Raw genomic sequence first — 17,549 nt, forward strand, 5'->3', positions numbered from 1 at the left:
GGGAGGGGAGGGGAAGGACATTCATTAAGCACCTGCTATGTACCAGGCATTGTGGCACTGTACTAAGCAGTTGACAAATAATAGCTCATTTGATCTTGGGGATCAGACTTGGGGAGGTGACAATTACTGATCCCAGAAATTCCAGTGCCCCAGTCCCCCAGTAGATAGAGGTTTACAATCCCTACCAAAACCTCTGAGAATTTGCTAGTGTTTTCTCGGGTCACGGCAATGCCTGGAGAAGCTTACCTTGTCATCTCTGCTCCTCTTTATTGCTCCAGTACGATCTATGTCAACATCCAAAGAAACTTCTGAAAATCACACAGCAAAGTGACCATTAGCCAGTCCCTGAAGCTAACTTCTCTAAGCAGAGGCCACTGGCATGGTGGGACACCCCATTCATGCCATGAATTGCCTGAGCAGCTCTCTCCCAGAAGGCAATAGGGTCTGTGCCTTGGAAACCCACTGTCTTATGAGTCATTTTCCTTGGTGGTTGGGGCAGGTGGGAAGATTGAAAGCCTAAGGCCCTGAACACTTTGCCCCTGCCCAAATCTAGAGAAGCTGTGACCAGACCCCTGTGGGAATACAGTCTTATCAAAGATTTGCTACCATATAGTCATGTGATTTGGAGCAAATGATTTTCTCTACTGGCCCTCAGTTTCTTTAGCTGTAAAATGATCACATTTGACTAATGATCTCCAAGGTCTTCCAGCTCTAACATTCCATATACTCAAGGGCCTTCCTCCTCTGACATTCTGTGTTCTAAGGTTTCCTCCTGCTTTATCATTCTACAGTATGTTCTAAGTTGGGGTTCTTTCCAGTTCTAAGAGTCTCTCTTCTAAAGCTCCTCCCAGTTCTGACATCTTGTGTGCTAAGCTAAGGTACCTTCTACCTGTGACATTCCACATTCACAATTCTCCTCTAGCTCTGACATTCTACATTCTAAGGTATTTTTCACTTCTAACATTTTGTCTTAGAAGACAAAGGATCCCTCTCAGCTCTGACATTCTGTGTTCTAAGGATCCTCTCAGCTCTGACATTTTAGGTTGTAAGGGCCATCCAAGCTCTAACATTCCATGTTCCAAGAGTATTCCCAGCTCTGACATCCTGTGTTCTAAGGTCCCTCCCAGCTCTGACATTCTGTGTTCTAAGCTAAAATTCCTTCTAGTTCTGACACTGTACTTCCTCAGTTCCCTTCTGGCTTCGGCATTCTGTGTTCTAATGGACCTCTAGATCCAATGTGCTATGAATCTATACCTTCTTCAGTCTTCATTTATGTTTTACAACAAGAACTAATCAAATAACATCCTTTTCCCTCCAGGAGCCTAACATCCCTCACCAGCAAGATACTATTGATCCATGTAATCTCTCAATGGGAGGTGAAAAGGGCAAAGAAGACAGGATCTGCTCGGGAGGGCAGAAAACTGAGTCTCAGAGAGACTGGCCACCTTATCAAATATCACACAGAAAGTCTGGAACAAACCTGAGATCTATTAGTGCACAAGGGGGTTCTAGATCTTGTGCCTTGTGGGAGCCTACTGGATGCCCCAAGAGACTGCTCAGGGAAGGATAGAAACAGAGGCAGAGGGCAGGCGACCCTGGGCTACTTACCAATGCCGGTCAGATACAGCAGCGCCTGGCCTAGAGCATTGCTCTTATCCTTCCCATAGTAAGAAACCCGCACCTGTGGAAACATCATAGGGCCTGACTAAATAGAGCATCTGTGCCCCCAGGAAGCTCCAGGAGGCACAAAACAGGAGGAGCAGAGAAACCTGGCTGTGATCATGCTGCTGGGAGGCAGACAGAGGTGGAAAAACCCAATAGTCATTGCTTAGATTCAAAGGCTAGTCACCCTAGTGGTGCAAAGGGAGAACCCAGAGCTAGGTCTGGTGGAAAGCACCCTGAGTAGCCTCACTCTCCCCATCTGTAAAATGAGGAGACTGGGCTAGATGATCTCCAAAGGCCCTCCCAGCTCTGACCTCCTGTGTTCTAAGGGCCCTCCCAGCTCTGATATCCTGTGTTCTAAGGGCCCTCCCTGCTCTGACATTCTGTTTTCTAAGGGCCCTCCCAGCTCTGACATCCTGTGTTCCAAGGGCCCCAACTCTGATAGTCTATATCATAAGGTCTTTTCCAATCCCAATATTCTGCATTCTGCTGTCCCTCCCAAATCTAACAAGCAGTGTTTTAAAGGTCCCCCCAGTACAGATATTCTATTGCTTTCTGGATGATTCATGGAAGAAAGAAGGGAAAATTGTGGCAGCAAGTTGGCCCAACAGGAAATTCTGGAGAGCTGGTGGCCTGGGACAGGAAAAGGTACATTCATGTTTCAGTGTGTCAGGAATATGAGGAGGGCCCACAGAGCATGGGTGTGTGTGCACGCACACACATGTGCACATAGATTCGGATGGCAGGAAGAAAGTTCATATAGGTAGATTACACAGTGTGTGTATGTCTAAGCTGATTTCCATGTGGGCTTGTATATACAAGGGGATATGTGAGCAGATATGAATATGATTGAGTTGGGGGATATGTTGAGTAGGGGAGAAGTTCATATACGTGGGTGTGGTGTCAATCAATCAATAAACATGTGCCAAAAATCATGCTAAGTGATGAGGATACAGAAGAAAGTGAGAAGGCATTCATTCCCTGCCCTCAAAAAGCTTACATTCGAATGGGAAAAACAATGTGGAAGTGGGAGTGGGAGAAATTTGGAGAATTATGTGGTTCCCTGGTGGGTACACCAGTGTGGATATGTGCTTAAGTAAATACAGAAGGCTAGGGATGGCACGTAGGTGAGGATGCATGCATAAAGCAGATATAGAGAGAGTGGGGAAGTATGTGTATGTGTGTGGGTATATGTGTATAGAGGCATGTACGGAGGGACAGAGCAGGGAGTGTGTATGTGTGTGTGTGTGTATGTGTGTGTGTGTGTCTGGGGTGGGGGATCTCTGGAGCCTCCCTCTCACCTTGGCATCATCAACACTCTTACTGGCGGCCTCCATGGATATGATCACGTCCACGTCGGCATTCAAAGGCCAGTATTCATCGGCAGGGGGCCCGCTCACATTCTCAGGGTCATATTCCAGGTAGGTCTGCACTGTCGAGCTTCCAGTGACCTTAAAAGTCACAGCCCCCGAAGGAACTGAACTGGACCAGAGAGAAGGAGAGGACAAGAAGGAGGTAAGCCAGAAGGCCATCCAAGAGTCTCAGGGCTTCAGAAAGGAGACAACACCCGGGAACTGGGTATTGGGGAGGGAAGAACACTTAAATCAGCTCAGCATCTCACTCTTGCCAGGCATCTCTTTGGGACCTTGGTTTTCCCCTCTGTGAAATGTAGTTGTCATTCCCAAACCCAAGGCCATGGAGATTAGCTGTGAAGAATGGTATTTGATGAATACAACAGCTTGGGATGACCAATCGTCAAAGCACACCAATTGGTTAATTGGCTGTTTGTCTTATGTGGACGTAACAGGAGAGCTTGTGTTTGGGAGGTCTGTCTTCGATTATGATGGCCCACTTTCCTTCTCCATACCTCTCCATACAAGCCTTCCCCCACTCCCACCCAACCCAAAGCCTTTCCATAACCTTCCATTGATAGATCTGGCGCATCCAAATTATTTACATGATGTCTCCTCCCATTAGAATGGAAACTCCTCGAAGGCAGGGACTGTTTTACTTTTCTCTGTGTCTCCAGCACTTAACACGGTGTCCAGCATATAGTAAGGGATGAATAAGGGAGAGCTAGGTGGAGCAGTGGATAGAATACAGGACCTGGAGTCAGGAAGACTCACCTTCCTGAGTTCAAATCCAGCCTCAGACACTTCCTAGCTGTGTGACCCTGGGCGAGTCACTTAACCCTGTTTGCCTCAGCTTCCTCATCTGTAAAAGGAACTGGAGAAGGAAAATGGAAAACCCATCCAGTATCTTTGCCAAGAAAACCCCAAATGGGGTCATGAAGAGTCAGACTTGGCTAAAAAATGACTGAAAGTGATTAATAAATGCTGGTTGACTTGAAATTCTGTGATTCAACCTGATCCTGAAGGCTTCTAGCAATGCAGAACTCATTACTTGATGGAGCTCACCAATTTTAGGATTCTTGTGAGTAGAGAGACCTCCCTTTTAGAACAGAGACCTTTTCCAGCAGTTATCTGGTCCAACCCATCCCTGAAAAGGAATGTTCATGGAAGCATTTTTTTAAAACAAACATTTATTTATTAGGTACTTACTACAAGCCAGGTACTGTGCTAAGGGCTTTACAAATCTTATCTAATTTGATTCTCACAGCCACCCTGGGAGGTAGGCACTATTATTACCCCCATTTTACAGATGAGAAAATTAAGGTAGACATAGGTTGAGCAATGTGCCCCAGGTCACGAAGCCAACAAGGAGTCATCCAATCTTTTCTTTTCTTTTTTTCCCATCCAATCTTTTCTTGAAGACTTTCAGCAAGGGGAAACCATTCCCTCCCAAGGCAGCCCATCCCACCTTTGGACAGCTGATCTAAATGTTCCTGACATCAAACCTAAATAACAGCTAGCATTTATGGCGCCCTAAGATTCACAAAGTGCTTTACATAGGTTATTTTATTTGATCTTCATAACAATCCTTTGAGGTAGCTGTTATTATTATCTCCATTTTACCGATAAGGAAACTGAAATTGAGAGAGTGACGAGCTTAGGGTCACCCAGCTAATGAGTCTGAGGTAGGATCTGAACTCAGGTCTTCCTGATTCTAAGCCTAGGGATATCCATTGCACATCCTGGCTGCCCCCTCACAACTTGCACCCATTTTTTTTTTTGGCTCTGGCCCTTGGGAAGGTCATAAGGTTTTGAGCTGGAAGACACCTTAGTGGTCATCTATGTTGACCCATTCCTAAATATGGATCAACAAGTCTAGCGGTCACACAGAGCATTCCCCTAGATTGCTCTATCCTTCTTGCATATCCCTCACTCTGCCCCATGACACAAGACTGGTTGGTTCTTCAGGGGCGAGGGTAGGATGCTACTAGCCACACACACTTTTTTCCTATTTTTCCAGTGACCAATAGCAAATATTAAAAAGTTTCCAATCCCTAGTCCAGGAGAAGCCATCAACAGTCAGTCAACAATCCATGAATAGTTGCTAATAGAGTACTAAGATGGGCATTGATGAGCCAATGACAAAAACAAAATTGTCCCTGTCATCAATCAATGAATTTTCATTAAGCATCTAATCAGTCAATCGGCAAGCTTATTATGTGCCACACAGTGCTGAGTGCTGGAGATGCAACAGAAAGGCAAAAAACAGACCCTGCCCTCAAGGAGTTCCCAATCTAACAGAGAAGATAAGATGTAAACAACTTTGTACATCCGAGATACCTACAGCAAAAATGGAAGGCAACCTCAGAGGAAAAGTACTAGCAGTGGGAGGGAACTAGAAAGTATTCCTGCAGAAGAGGGGATTTCAGTTGTCTTTTTTTTTTAAGGCAATCAGGGTTTAGCGACTTGCCCAGGGTCACACAGCGAGTAAGTGTCTGAGATTGGATTTGAAATCAGGTCCTCCTGGCTCTAGGGCCGGTGGTCTCTAGTTGCCTTCTTATCTTAGTCTTAAAGGAAGCCAGGAGGCAGAGATGAGGAGGAAGAGAGCATCATAGGCATGAGAGGACAGCCAGAGAAATGGGGCAAAGAAAGAACATGGTACTGTGTGCAAGAAAGACAATGACCTGGATCTTAGCATACAGGGAGGGGAATAGAATGTAAGAAGACAGGAAATGTAGGAAGGAGACAAGTTGTCAAGTGTTTTAAAAGCCAAATAGGACTTTCAAAAATTTGCTCCTGGGGGTAATAGGGAGCCACTGTAGTTTATTGAGTTGAGGAATGATGTGGGCAGACCTATGCCTAAGAAAGATAACTTTTATGCCTCCATAAGGCTGGGGATACAAAAATAAAAATGAATGTCCCTGTCCCTAAGAAGCACATTGCATTCTACTGGCCATTCATGACCTCAGTTCTGAGTGAAGCTCACAGGCCCACACAACCTGGTACTGATTGGATAGCAAGCAAATGTACATATATACACACACACACATATATACATGCTTATATGCATATACGTATATGTTATAGATGTAATATATTGCAAAAACCAGTAAATATACAAACACATGTGCACACATGTATACATATACATATATAATTCTATTGAACACAAACAGGCTAAGTCTTGTCCTGGGCCAACATGGCAGCAGCACCATCCTGTCCTTAAATATTAGGAACCAGAGGTACCTTGAAAGCTCATCTCATCCACCACTACCCCCCTTCTCCCATGTGAGAGGCAGCAAGGTGTGGTAGAAAGAATAATGGATTTTGAATCAGAGGAGCTTCCTTAGACTTCTGTCTCTCTCTGTGAGTGGGTGATCTCGGACAGGTCATTTAACTTCTGTGGGTCTCAGTTTCCCCCTCTGTCAAACAAGAAGACTGATCTAGATGCCCTCTAAAGTCCCTTTGAACTCTAGGTGAGGGATTCTGAAAATAGAGTTCCTGTATCCCCCCCCAGGGGAGTCTGTGGATAGATTTCAGAGTCTATAACCTTGGATGTGAAAAAAATTAGATCTTTATTTCCACTCACTTTTGTAGTCCCATGTATTTTATTTTTTGCATTTAAAAACATTTTTCTGAGGATTCCATAGACTTTACCAGCCTCTGCTAGAGGACTCCCTGAGCCTAGGACCTAATGCCTCAGAGATGGACAAAACTGAGTGTTAGGGAAGGTCAGAAGGAACAGTCCTTCTGTTGATCATTCTATGGTATGTAGAATCTCATGGGAGACTTTGTCAAGTGCTTTGCTAAAATCTAGGGAAGCTCTATCTTCATTATTCCTCTGATCTATTAAAAATATTTCCTTAATTTAGTGAAACAGAAGGGAAATGCAGATCCCAGCAGCACCAGAAGTATCACCCTCCTCATAGCAAATCAGACTCCTACTAGACTCATCCAAGTAGGTCATTGACCCAACTGTTTGGGACCTGGGGCCAAGCACCACATCTCCAGGTATCACTTTTCCTATCTCTATAGTGGTGCTAATCCTCACTCTTCCATCTATCTCTGCTTCATTTAGAGAAGGGAAGGAAAGGAAAGAAGAGAAGGGAAGAAGCTCAACAAATAAAGAGAGGGAGGAAACATGTTCCAAGCACAGGAGATGGTGTGAGCAATGGCTAAGAGATGGTAGAACACATGGGTGTGTATGGCAAATCACACTTGTGGGTAGTCCAGTTTGACTGGCATGTCGAATGGCTAGGTATGGTGTGAGATAAGCCTGAAAAGTCAGGGTGGTACCAGATGGTGAAAGTCCTTGGCTACCACTAAAAGGTAACATCTTCCAAGTCATGTCAACCAGCTGTTCTGCTCACTGGTGACTTGGAAGGCTGGCCAAAAAATACATTCCCTTGAGCCAGGATCAAACTCAGCTTGCCAGGCATCAGATGCCAACTTCCTGATATCCACTTTGTACCCAATGGTTGGCCCTTTGACCAGCCAGCTATGGATCAGAGGGGACAAGAGGAATATTCAATACCCTGTTTCCTGTATCAGATCCCTTCCCTCAGGTGGGTGGAATGGAAAGCTCTCTATCAAAGGTGCCAGAGCAGGGAGTGAAATAATATCGAGGCAAGGCATCTGGTTTCCGAAGTTTGGTGCTGTCTAGTATTATGCCACCATCAAGTACCTTGTGAAGAAATCCTATCTTGCCCCCAATACCCAGTATTCATCTTCCCATACCTAACAGTTGGTGATGGGTCACCCTAAAGCATCCTGTCCTTTCTGCTTTCAACCTAGAAAAATAACCCCAGAGATCCTCCTCTGTTATTTTAGCATAGGCTTTTAAGGCACTGACAGGTAACTGGGCCCAGGGCCAGGGAAGAGAGGGGATCTTGATTCTTTCCTGATGGGCCCCCCATTACCAAAGTGACTTACACTCAGGGGCATTCCCACTCCTCCCATGTCTCTCTATGGAAGGGGCTTGTCGCTTTCCCTAGATCTCTATGGCAGTCACCTCAACCTGTGGTCCAGAGGTCTCATCCCCATTTCTCAAGGAACCAGGATCTCCTGATCTATGGGGATGTATCTAGAGCGGTAACTATGATTTGTGACCCTCCCTTAGTAGGGATTTGGGGTCCTCCTCGCCTTTCAACCTAGACTCCATTGCAATAGCTTCTTAATTCCTATTTCTATCTCCAGTCTCACCTCTTCCAACCCTTTCTGTGTACTGCCCAGGGATTGTAACTAATGTATATGTCTGACCACATAAAGCTGCTCCTTTACTCATACAATGAAGTCACAGAATCACAACCGATCAGAGATACATAAACTTAGAGAAACCATTCCCTTTATTTTACAGCTACGGAAACCAGAGCCCAATGAAGTGATTTGCCCAGAGTCACCGAAGAATTTAGTAGTAGAGATATTATTGAAATTGAAGTCCTCTGACTCCAAATCCAGGCTTATTTCCATGGGGTTATTCAACCTTTAAGCAAATTGGTAGGTCAGCTAGTCTACCTTTATATAGTTTATGGGATGCCAAATCACTTGAGAAGTTTGGTTGGTTGGGGGAATTCAGAAGACAGAGAGAGTAATTCTGACTGAAGGGAACAAAGAAAACTTGATGGGGAAGGAGGCTCATGAGCTGAGTTTACATAGAACTGATATTTATATCCAGGATTTCTGATTCCTAATCCAAAATTACATCCCAAGTCCTTGGGTTGGAGATCAAGGCCCTCCACTGCTTAACCCAAGTTTTATTTTAGGCTACCTACACATTTGCCAGAGAGGCACAAGCATTACTAGGTCAAACCATTCCCCTGACCAGAATGCTCTCCCCATGTTCCTTCTCTAAATCTGTCTCTATTCAAACTAAAAGCTCAGTTCAGGAGTTTTCTCCCCTACAAAGTCCTCTTTCATTCCCTCAGCCAGAGTTTTTCTTTCCTTTCTCTAAATTCCCCAACTATTATGAAACCACTCAAATGGCACCCAACACAATGGTGCCCAACCAACTTGACCTCAAAGAATTTACCTGCTCATAGCTGGAGGTTATGAGATTCAAGTTTGATGGAAAGGAAAGACCGTTGGTGTTGGACTCTAAAGACCTAGATTTGGGTTTGTCTACGCCACTAGTAGGGGCAGTTAGGTGGTTCAGTGGATGGAATACCAGGCCTGGAATCAGGAAAACCTGAGTTCAAGTCCATCTCAGACACGTACTAACTGTGTGACCTTGGGCAAGTCACTTAACTTCTATTTGCCTCGGTTGCTCATCTGTAAAATGAGGACATGCTGGAGAAGGAAATTGGAAACCACTCTAGGATCCAAGAAAACCCCATGGACAAGACCATGGAGTCACAGAGAGCTGGACATACTAAACAACAGCATGCCAATAATAACTATGAGGCCCTTGCCCTCTCTGGCCCTCAGTTTTCTCATCTGTAAAATGAGATGGGCTGGCCAGGCATGATGGTACATGACTATAATTCCTTCTACTGGGTGGATCACTTGAGCTTCAGAGTTCTGAGCTGCAGTAATGGACCAGACTGAGTCTGGTACCAGCAGGCAGACCCTCTGGAAGTGGAGAGCTACCAGACAGCCTAAAGAGGGATGAACTGACCCATTTTGGAAACAAAAAATCAAAGCTTTCATACTGATAAGCAGTGGGGTCAAGCCCATGAATGACCACTGTATTTCCTGCCTGGGGAAAACTGAGAAACTGAGGCTTTAATAAAAATAAAAAAGAAATGAAGAGAGTTGGACTAAATTATTTCTTTTCTATAAGGTATTTTAGAATAAAGAAAAAGATTTATTCTACCTCAGACATTCTGTGTTCTAAGGGTCCTCCCAATTCTGACATCCTTTGTTTTAAGATCACTTTCAGCAAGGGCCTTGGGCACCAAATTCACTGACTATGGGCTCAGATGCAGGTCAGTTAAGTTAATTTCAGTTCTATCTGACTCTTCAGGATCCCATTGGGGTTTTCTTGACAAAGATACTGGAATGGTTTGCCATTGCCTTCTCCAGCTCATTTTACAGATGAGGAAACAGACAAATGGGGTGAAGTGACTTACCCAGGGTCACACAGCTAGTAAATGTCTGAGGTTAGAGTTGAACTCGGGAAGATGAGTTTTCCTGACTCCAAGTCCAACATGCTATGTACCATGGCTCTCGATAGCTGCCCCAGTTGAAGATATTATGAGGTAATAATAATAACACAGAATTATGGTACTGTAGACTGTCCACTGCATTTGGAATCAGAAGGCTTGATTGAGTTCAAGCTTGACCTGAGTCACTCGCTAGTTCCATGGGTATGGTAAGTCACTAAGGTCTCAGTGTCTGCCTCTCCTAATGGAGCTGGAACAAGCCGACTCTAGGGTCCCCACCCAGCTCTATACCTGTGACCTTAAGATGCTGTGATGTCATGCTCTACACAGGGTGTAGCCTGAGGAACCGGGAGCAGCCCACAGCCCCACACGTAGCATACACCTGCTCCCCACCTAGTGGTTGGAGGCTGAGCCCAGGGAACAGAAGAAACCATTTTCAAACAAATCTCCATTTTACCTGCTCTAAGGGGAAGGAGAAGGGAAATAACTGAGCAGTAAATAATCCAGAACTCTGAATAACACAAGAAAGAGCAAAGCATTCCTGGCACAGATCATTTTCAATTAAGTAAAAATAAAATACAGATAATTTTCAAACCACAAAACTACAGATGATTTTTAGTCAGATCATAATATCAAACAGAGGATAAGCATGGGCTTTTACAAAAATTCAGATCTTGCACGTGTGTGTATGTGTGTGTGTGTGTGATCTGTAACATCAGGAAGGAGCTAGACTGGGGTCTACTTCAGTTTTAAAGATTTGCTCTTATAAAGAATAATAATTATTATTAACATTTCCATGGAGAAGTGATGTGCAGTAATGGGGAGAAAACTGGCCTCAGGATTACAGAGACCTGGCTGGATTCAAATCCTGCCTATAAACAAGCTCTCAATGGCCCTGGCAAGTGTCTGAGACTATAAATTTAAGAATATATAATATAATATATATAAATGTAAATTGCTGATTTATTTTATTAGATGGAGTTTCCCCACTGGAAATTCAATATAACAACTATTCTCAAAGTGTGGTCTTAGGAGTCCCTTTCAAAACGATTGTAAGTAGCAATTGTTTCTGTTTAGGCCAGAAACCCTGAGGTCTTACCCTCCCAGATTGATTATTTTTTTTAAACTAGGTAAAAAGGGCCATTTTTTGCCTCATTTCTTACTTAACCTTAATGACAGAATGGGTGTTGCCTCAGTCAGACTAAGACCTGTTAAAGACATCAACTTAAAAAGGCTAAGGTCTCCCACTGAATCCAGAACCATCTCTAGTCATCCTGATCTATATTTAGTCACTGGACACAGATGGAGGAGAGAAGTGAGGCTGGTAACTTTGCACAGCCCTGCCTCACTTAAATCCAATTCAGTTGCAAGTCATAGCTTCACCTTCTTGATGTCATGGTCCTCTTTGAGAATAATGGATGAACAAAAATCAGGTGGTCAACAAGGTCAAAATTATTTTCATGGGCGGCTAGGTGGTGCAATGCACCTGCAGTTAGGAGGACCTGAGTTCAAATCTAGCCTTAGACACTTAACACAAAACTAGCCATGTGACCTTGAGCAAGTCACTTAATCCCAATTGCCCTACCTTCCCCCTCCAAAAAAACAAAACAAAAAATTTATTTTCATAATAATACTAATATTTTAAAATTTCTAATATGATAAATGTCCTCAGATATAACCTACAAAAGCAAAAGCTCTTTGGGGGCAGGTCCTCAATAATTTTTAAGAGTGTAAAGGGGTCCTGAGGTCAAGGCATTTGAAGATCATTCTCTACAGTAATTAAATCACAGGCCTATACTAGACCAAGCTTACATTTCCATAGTTTTTCAAGTTTACAACCCATAATGTAATTCTGTTGAGATAGGTAGGTCCCTCAAGTTATATTCTATTTTACAGATGAGGAAATTAAGGCAATTGAGAGAAAAGACTTGCTCAGTGTCCCCTAACTAATTAATTAGTGCCAACCACTTAGCCAAATTCAGGTTTCTCTAGACTTTGAATATATACACTATGCCACACCACCTAGAAAAAAATAGTGTGGACACCTGTGTACGTATGTATGTGTATGTATGCGTCTATGCATATTTGTATGTGTGTATTACACATGCAAGCATGTCTGTGTTGTAATGCATTTATATGTTTATGTATGTGTTTATATCTGTATGTGTATATATGTATATTTATATGTGTCTATGTGAGTGTTTATATGTGTGCACTGTGTATGTATGCATTGTGTAGCTCTGTGTATCTGTGTGCATAATGTGTGGGTGTTTAAACAGATATTACTCTCTAATTGAGCTGGACTCCCAACAGCTGTGAACCTGAATTTTCAATCCCAGTTCACACATCTTTAAAATAGTAACTACCCACCAGTCAGATAGCCGGAAGTCTGCTCAGGATTACAAAAACAAAAAGCTCATGGTTAAGAGACATGAATAGATTTAATAGTCAGATCACAAGACTGAATGTTAGAAAAGACCTTAGAACATAGAATGTCAGAGCTGGGAGGGCCCTTAGAACAGGGAATGTCAGAGCTGGGAGGACACGTAGAACACAGGATGGCAGAGCTGGGAGGGCCCTTAGAACACAGGAGGTCAGAGCTGGGAGGGCCCTTAGAACACAGGAGGTCAGAGCTGGGAGGGCCCTTAGAACACAGAAGTTAAGGGCAGGGAAGGCCTTAAGAGTATAAAATGTCATAACTAGAACCCCCCTCTTGCTTTACTAAGGAGGAAATGACTCGGGCACATAAGAGGGCCAGCTGGGCATTGGGTGTCCTCCCTAGTTCCCTTCACCAGCTCTCTGGTCACATCTCTCTATTGCTCAGCCAGCAGGTGACTTGAAGCGGATGCTGCCAGCTGCCTCCACTTCAAGAGACAAGCTAGTTTTTGGCTGAAACCACAAGAAAGGACCAAGGACATGTGTCCCCAAGGAGTCCCTTTCTCTTGTGGCCATGGACAGACCACAGTACGAGAGACTGCTCCTGCAGCTGACAAGGTTCTGTATGGCCAGCACTGGGATTGCAGCGATGGAGGCCAGGAGTCAGAGACTGCTTCCTTGATTGCCTATCTGCCTCTCAGCTCCAAGGCTCAGTTATAACTCTCCCCCAACCAAAAGTCAAAGATTATTTTTTAATTAATTAATTTTTAGTGTTCCACATATATTCAAAGATTTTTTTTAATGCTGCTGATCTTAGTTTGAGACTAAGACCTCCTGAGATCAATGAAACAGGAGATGTTTAGCCTGAGGAAGAGTTGGGGTGAGGTGAGTTGGAGGGAGGGTCATACAATAGCTGTCCTCAGATATCTGAAGGACTATCATGGAAGAGGGATGACACTTGTTCCATTTGGCCTCAGAGGGCAGAGACAGGAGCATGGGGCAGAAGTTCTAGAGAGTTCAATCAGGAATAAATTCTTAAGTATTCGAATTAGAGCTGACCCAAAGTGGAGTCAACGGCCTCCAACTGGAGGTGGTGAGTTCCCCATCACTGGAGGTCTCTTAAGTAGGGGCTGGACTAGATGCCCCGAAAGGTCCCTTCCAATTCATTTCATGATTCCATGGTGGACTTACTCCAGTCCTTTACCCTTCTCTGAGCTTTAGAGAAATCAGTGAAGGCATTGAGCCAGACAGTGCCCAAAGGCCTCTTCCATCTCCAACATTCTGTGTTCTGAAAGGTCCCTTTATGGTCTAGGATTCCTGTAGCTCTGGCTGTGTTCTCCTTCCTCCACAGGCTCTGCCTATGTTTAGAGGTGGCTCTTCTGACCACAGATGAGGTGGAATACCTTATCAGGACATCGATCTCAAAGAGTTTGAAGTCCAATGATGGAAGAGGGGTATCCAGAAATGATATGTATAAATCTTTATAATATAAGTTAGAAGGTGATAGGGACAAAGGAGGGTCAGATCACTTTGGGGAATGATAGGAAAGGGTAGCTGGGCAGGGAGGTGTGGTGCCATATAGCATGAGGGGCCTGGAGTCAAGAATTCTCATCTTCCTGAGTTCAAATCCAGCTTCAGACACTTACTAGCTGTGTGACCCTGGGCAAGTCACTTCACCCTGTTTGCCTCAGTTTCCTCATCTGCAAAATGAGCTGGAGAAGGAAATGGCCAACTGCTCCAGGATCTCTGCCAAGAAAACCCCAAATGGAGTCACAAAGCGTTGGATATCACTGAAATGATTCAACAACAACAAAAATGAGCAAGGCGCCATGCTAAATACCATGGATACAAAGGAAAGTAAACACGTTGGTCTCTGCCCTCAGAGAGCTTACATTCTCATGGGGAAAACACCATGTAAATAATTAAGTATATACAAGATAGCTACAGAGTAGATGGAAGATAACACAACAAGGGAAGACTGCAGCTTTAAAGTGGGGTGAGGTGGGGTGGGGAAGGGGGTGGAGGGCCTGGGAAAGGCCTCTTCTGGAAGGTGAAATTTGAGCTGAGTCTTGGAGGAAAGCAAAAGAAGGAAGAGCATTCTGGGCATGGAGAACATACAGCCTGCACAAGCCAGAAAAGGGAGCTGGAACAGCACGTATGGGCAATTATGGCAAAAAAGCCAGCATGGCTAGATGCTAGCAGATGTGGGAAGGAAGGAGGAGCTCGCTGCTACTCAAGATCATCCAGTCCAAGCCTTTCATTTTATAGATGAGAAAACTTTGATTCCCAGAAAGAAAGTGACTTGCTCAAGGTCACAGGTCCTGTGGCTCCAAACCCAGCACAATTTCTGCTGTAGTAGTAAAATGCTTTCATTCCTTCCCAGGCTGATCTTTGGACTTTCTCTACCATGACCAAGCCGACTTCTTTCAATTCCCTTCCCTCTCCACCTTTTCAACTTCCATTTATATGTTTTCCCCCAATAGAATATAAGATCCTTGAGGGCAGGCACTGTCTTTCTATCTGGTTATATTTGTATTCCCATCCCTTAGAACGGGGCCAGGAACACAGTAAACACTTACTAAAATGCTTGTGAACTTGATATTGGCTTGCACTACAGGAATCCATAGTACAGTAGAAAGATCACCAGCCAGGGAAAGTTGCCTGCCCTCCCCAAAAGAGAGGTACAGAAAGATCCAGAACAGGAAAGAGGAAGAAGCAATGATAAAATCCTTGATATCCACAACACAACCATCATGGTCTAATGTAAATAGATTAGGAGTCAAAAAACTTGGATCCTAGCTGTAGTAGACTTGTGTAAGTAGCACTGGTTAGCTTCCCTTCTGTCTGCCCTCTCCTCAAACCTTTTGTGACAAGCACAAGAAGGAGAAAGGGCATAGAATATGGCACCAGTGGAAAAAAAGATTTCATTTCCCAGAGCACTGGGAATACACCATGCAGGGGATGCCAAGAGAAAGGAAGCACCCCAGGGAAGGCCATGAACTACACATAACACAGACTAGATACCTGAAGAGAGACCTGTGCATCCAAACAGCTCTTCTGGGGAGCCATATGAAATAAGGCAGGTGCCAGGAAGAGACCCAGAGGGAGCAAGGAGAAGAAATTTCCTCCTGAGAAAGAGCAATTGCTGAGTTATTGTTGAGGAACGTTCAGTCTGTGTTGAGTCTAGAAGCTATTTTTCTGAGGAATGAGGGCTACAGTTTACATATGATGTCCTAAAGTTCTTCCAAGTTTTGACATTCTGTGTCCTAAGGCCCCTCCCCCAATGACATTCTGCATTCTAAAACCCTTTTAGCTGACACTTGATTACCCTTTAATTCTATCATCTAAACAAAACTGTACCACTTTCCTGAGACCAATTATAAGCCACAGAAAGGTAGAGAGTTGGTTGTACCTACAACACAGGAGTGGCAATAATTTGTCTTTGAGGAGAGACACAGGCCTCAAAGTTCTAATGCACTTAACAGCTATGTCAGTCAATAAGTAAGTTTCTATTAAGCACTTACTATGTGCCAGTACTATGTAAGCACTGGGGATTTGAAAAAGAGACAAAAGATAGTCCCTGCCTTCAAGGAGCTTACAATTTAATGGTGGAGACAACATGCATACAGATACATAAAAATGAGCTACAGATAGGATAAATAGGAAATGAGATAAGGAAGAAACAAGAATTAGGAAGGCTTGGGAAAGACTTCCTGCAGAAGATGGGATTTTAGCTGGGATTTAGAGGAAGCCAGGAGGCAGAGATGAGAGAGAGCATTTCAGGCATGGGGAACAGCCAGAAAAAAATGCCTAGAGTAAGGAAAAGGAGTGTTTTATTCATAGAATAGACAAGAGGAATAAACAGTGTAACTGGATCAGAGTACTTGTGAAGTAAGGTGTAAGAAGACTAGAAAGGTAGGAGGGGGCATGGTTCTGAAGGGCTTTAAATGCCAAACAAAGCATTTTATATTAGAGCATATAGGCAACGGGGAGTCAGTATAAGTATGAGGTGGGTGAGAGGGTGAAAAGAGGGGGATGACATGGTCAGACCTGAGCTTTAGGAAAATTACTTTGATGGCTAAATGGAGGATCCATTGGAGTGGTGAGAGATTTGAGGCAGGCAGACACTATTCTCCTTCCCCCTCAGCAGCTATCACATTAATCCAGGTGTGAGGTGATGGTGGCAGTGTCAGAAGAGGAAAGGAGGTTTATTTGAGAGATGCTGCAGAGGTGAAATGGTCAAGAGAGGCTGTAGAGGTGAAAAGGACAAGGGAGGCTGGGAAACTGAAATAGACAAGAGAAGTTGGGAAGGTGAAATGGACAAGAGATACTGAAGAGGTGAAATGGACAAGAGAGGCTGGGAAGGTGAAATGGACAAGAGAGGCTGGGAAGGTGAAATGGACAAGAGATACTGAAGAGGTGAAATGGACAAGAGAGGCTGGGAAGGTGAAATGGACAAGAGATACTGAAGGGGGTGAAATGGACAAGAGAGGCTGGGAAGGTGAAATGGACAAGAGAGGTTGGGAAGGTGAAATGGACAAGAGAGGCTGGGAAGGTGAAATGGACAAGAGAGGTTGGGAAGGTGAAATGGACAAGAGATACTGAAGAGGTGAAATGGACAAGAGAGGCTGGGAAGGTGAAATGGACAAGAGAGGCTGGGAAGGTGAAATGGACAAGAGAGACTGAAGAGGTGAAATGGACAAGAGAGGCTGGGAAGGTGAAATGGACAAGAGATACTGAAGAGGTGAAATGGACAAGAGAGGCTGGGAAGGTGAAATGGACAAGAGAGGTTGGGAAGGTGAAATGGACAAGAGAGGTTGGGAAGGTGAAATAGACAAGAGAGGTTGGGAAGGTGAAATAGACAAGAGATACTGAAGAGGTGAAATGGACAAGAGAGGCTGGGAAGGTGAAATGGACAAGAGAGGTTGGGAAGGTGAAATGGACAAGAGAGGCTGGGAAGGTGAAATGGACAAGAGAGGTTGGGAAGGTGAAATAGACAAGAGATACTGAAGAGGTGAAATGGACAAGAGATACTGAAGGGGTGAAATGGACAAGAGAG

The 17,549-nt window shown here is 44.2% G+C and overlaps 1 protein-coding gene across 1 annotated transcript in view; it reads right to left on the bottom strand.

Annotated features, from left to right (window-relative positions):
- Window positions 1–17,549, bottom strand: part of LOC138154306 (protein-arginine deiminase type-1-like) — a 53,705-nt gene that overhangs the window by 30,012 nt on the left and 6,144 nt on the right. The window contains exons 2-4 of the mRNA XM_069078935.1: window positions 2,964–3,144; window positions 1,609–1,681; window positions 233–308 (exon numbers count right to left, since the gene is read on the bottom strand). Coding sequence (XP_068935036.1) covers window positions 233–308; window positions 1,609–1,681; window positions 2,964–3,144 — 330 coding nt within the window. The remainder of the gene's footprint in view (window positions 1–232; window positions 309–1,608; window positions 1,682–2,963; window positions 3,145–17,549) is intronic.

This window comes from Petaurus breviceps, unplaced genomic scaffold, assembly GCF_028583685.1.
Source record: "Petaurus breviceps papuanus isolate PSGF00001 unplaced genomic scaffold, PetGlider_PUasm1.0 91041, whole genome shotgun sequence".
NCBI lineage: Eukaryota > Metazoa > Chordata > Mammalia > Diprotodontia > Petauridae > Petaurus > Petaurus breviceps.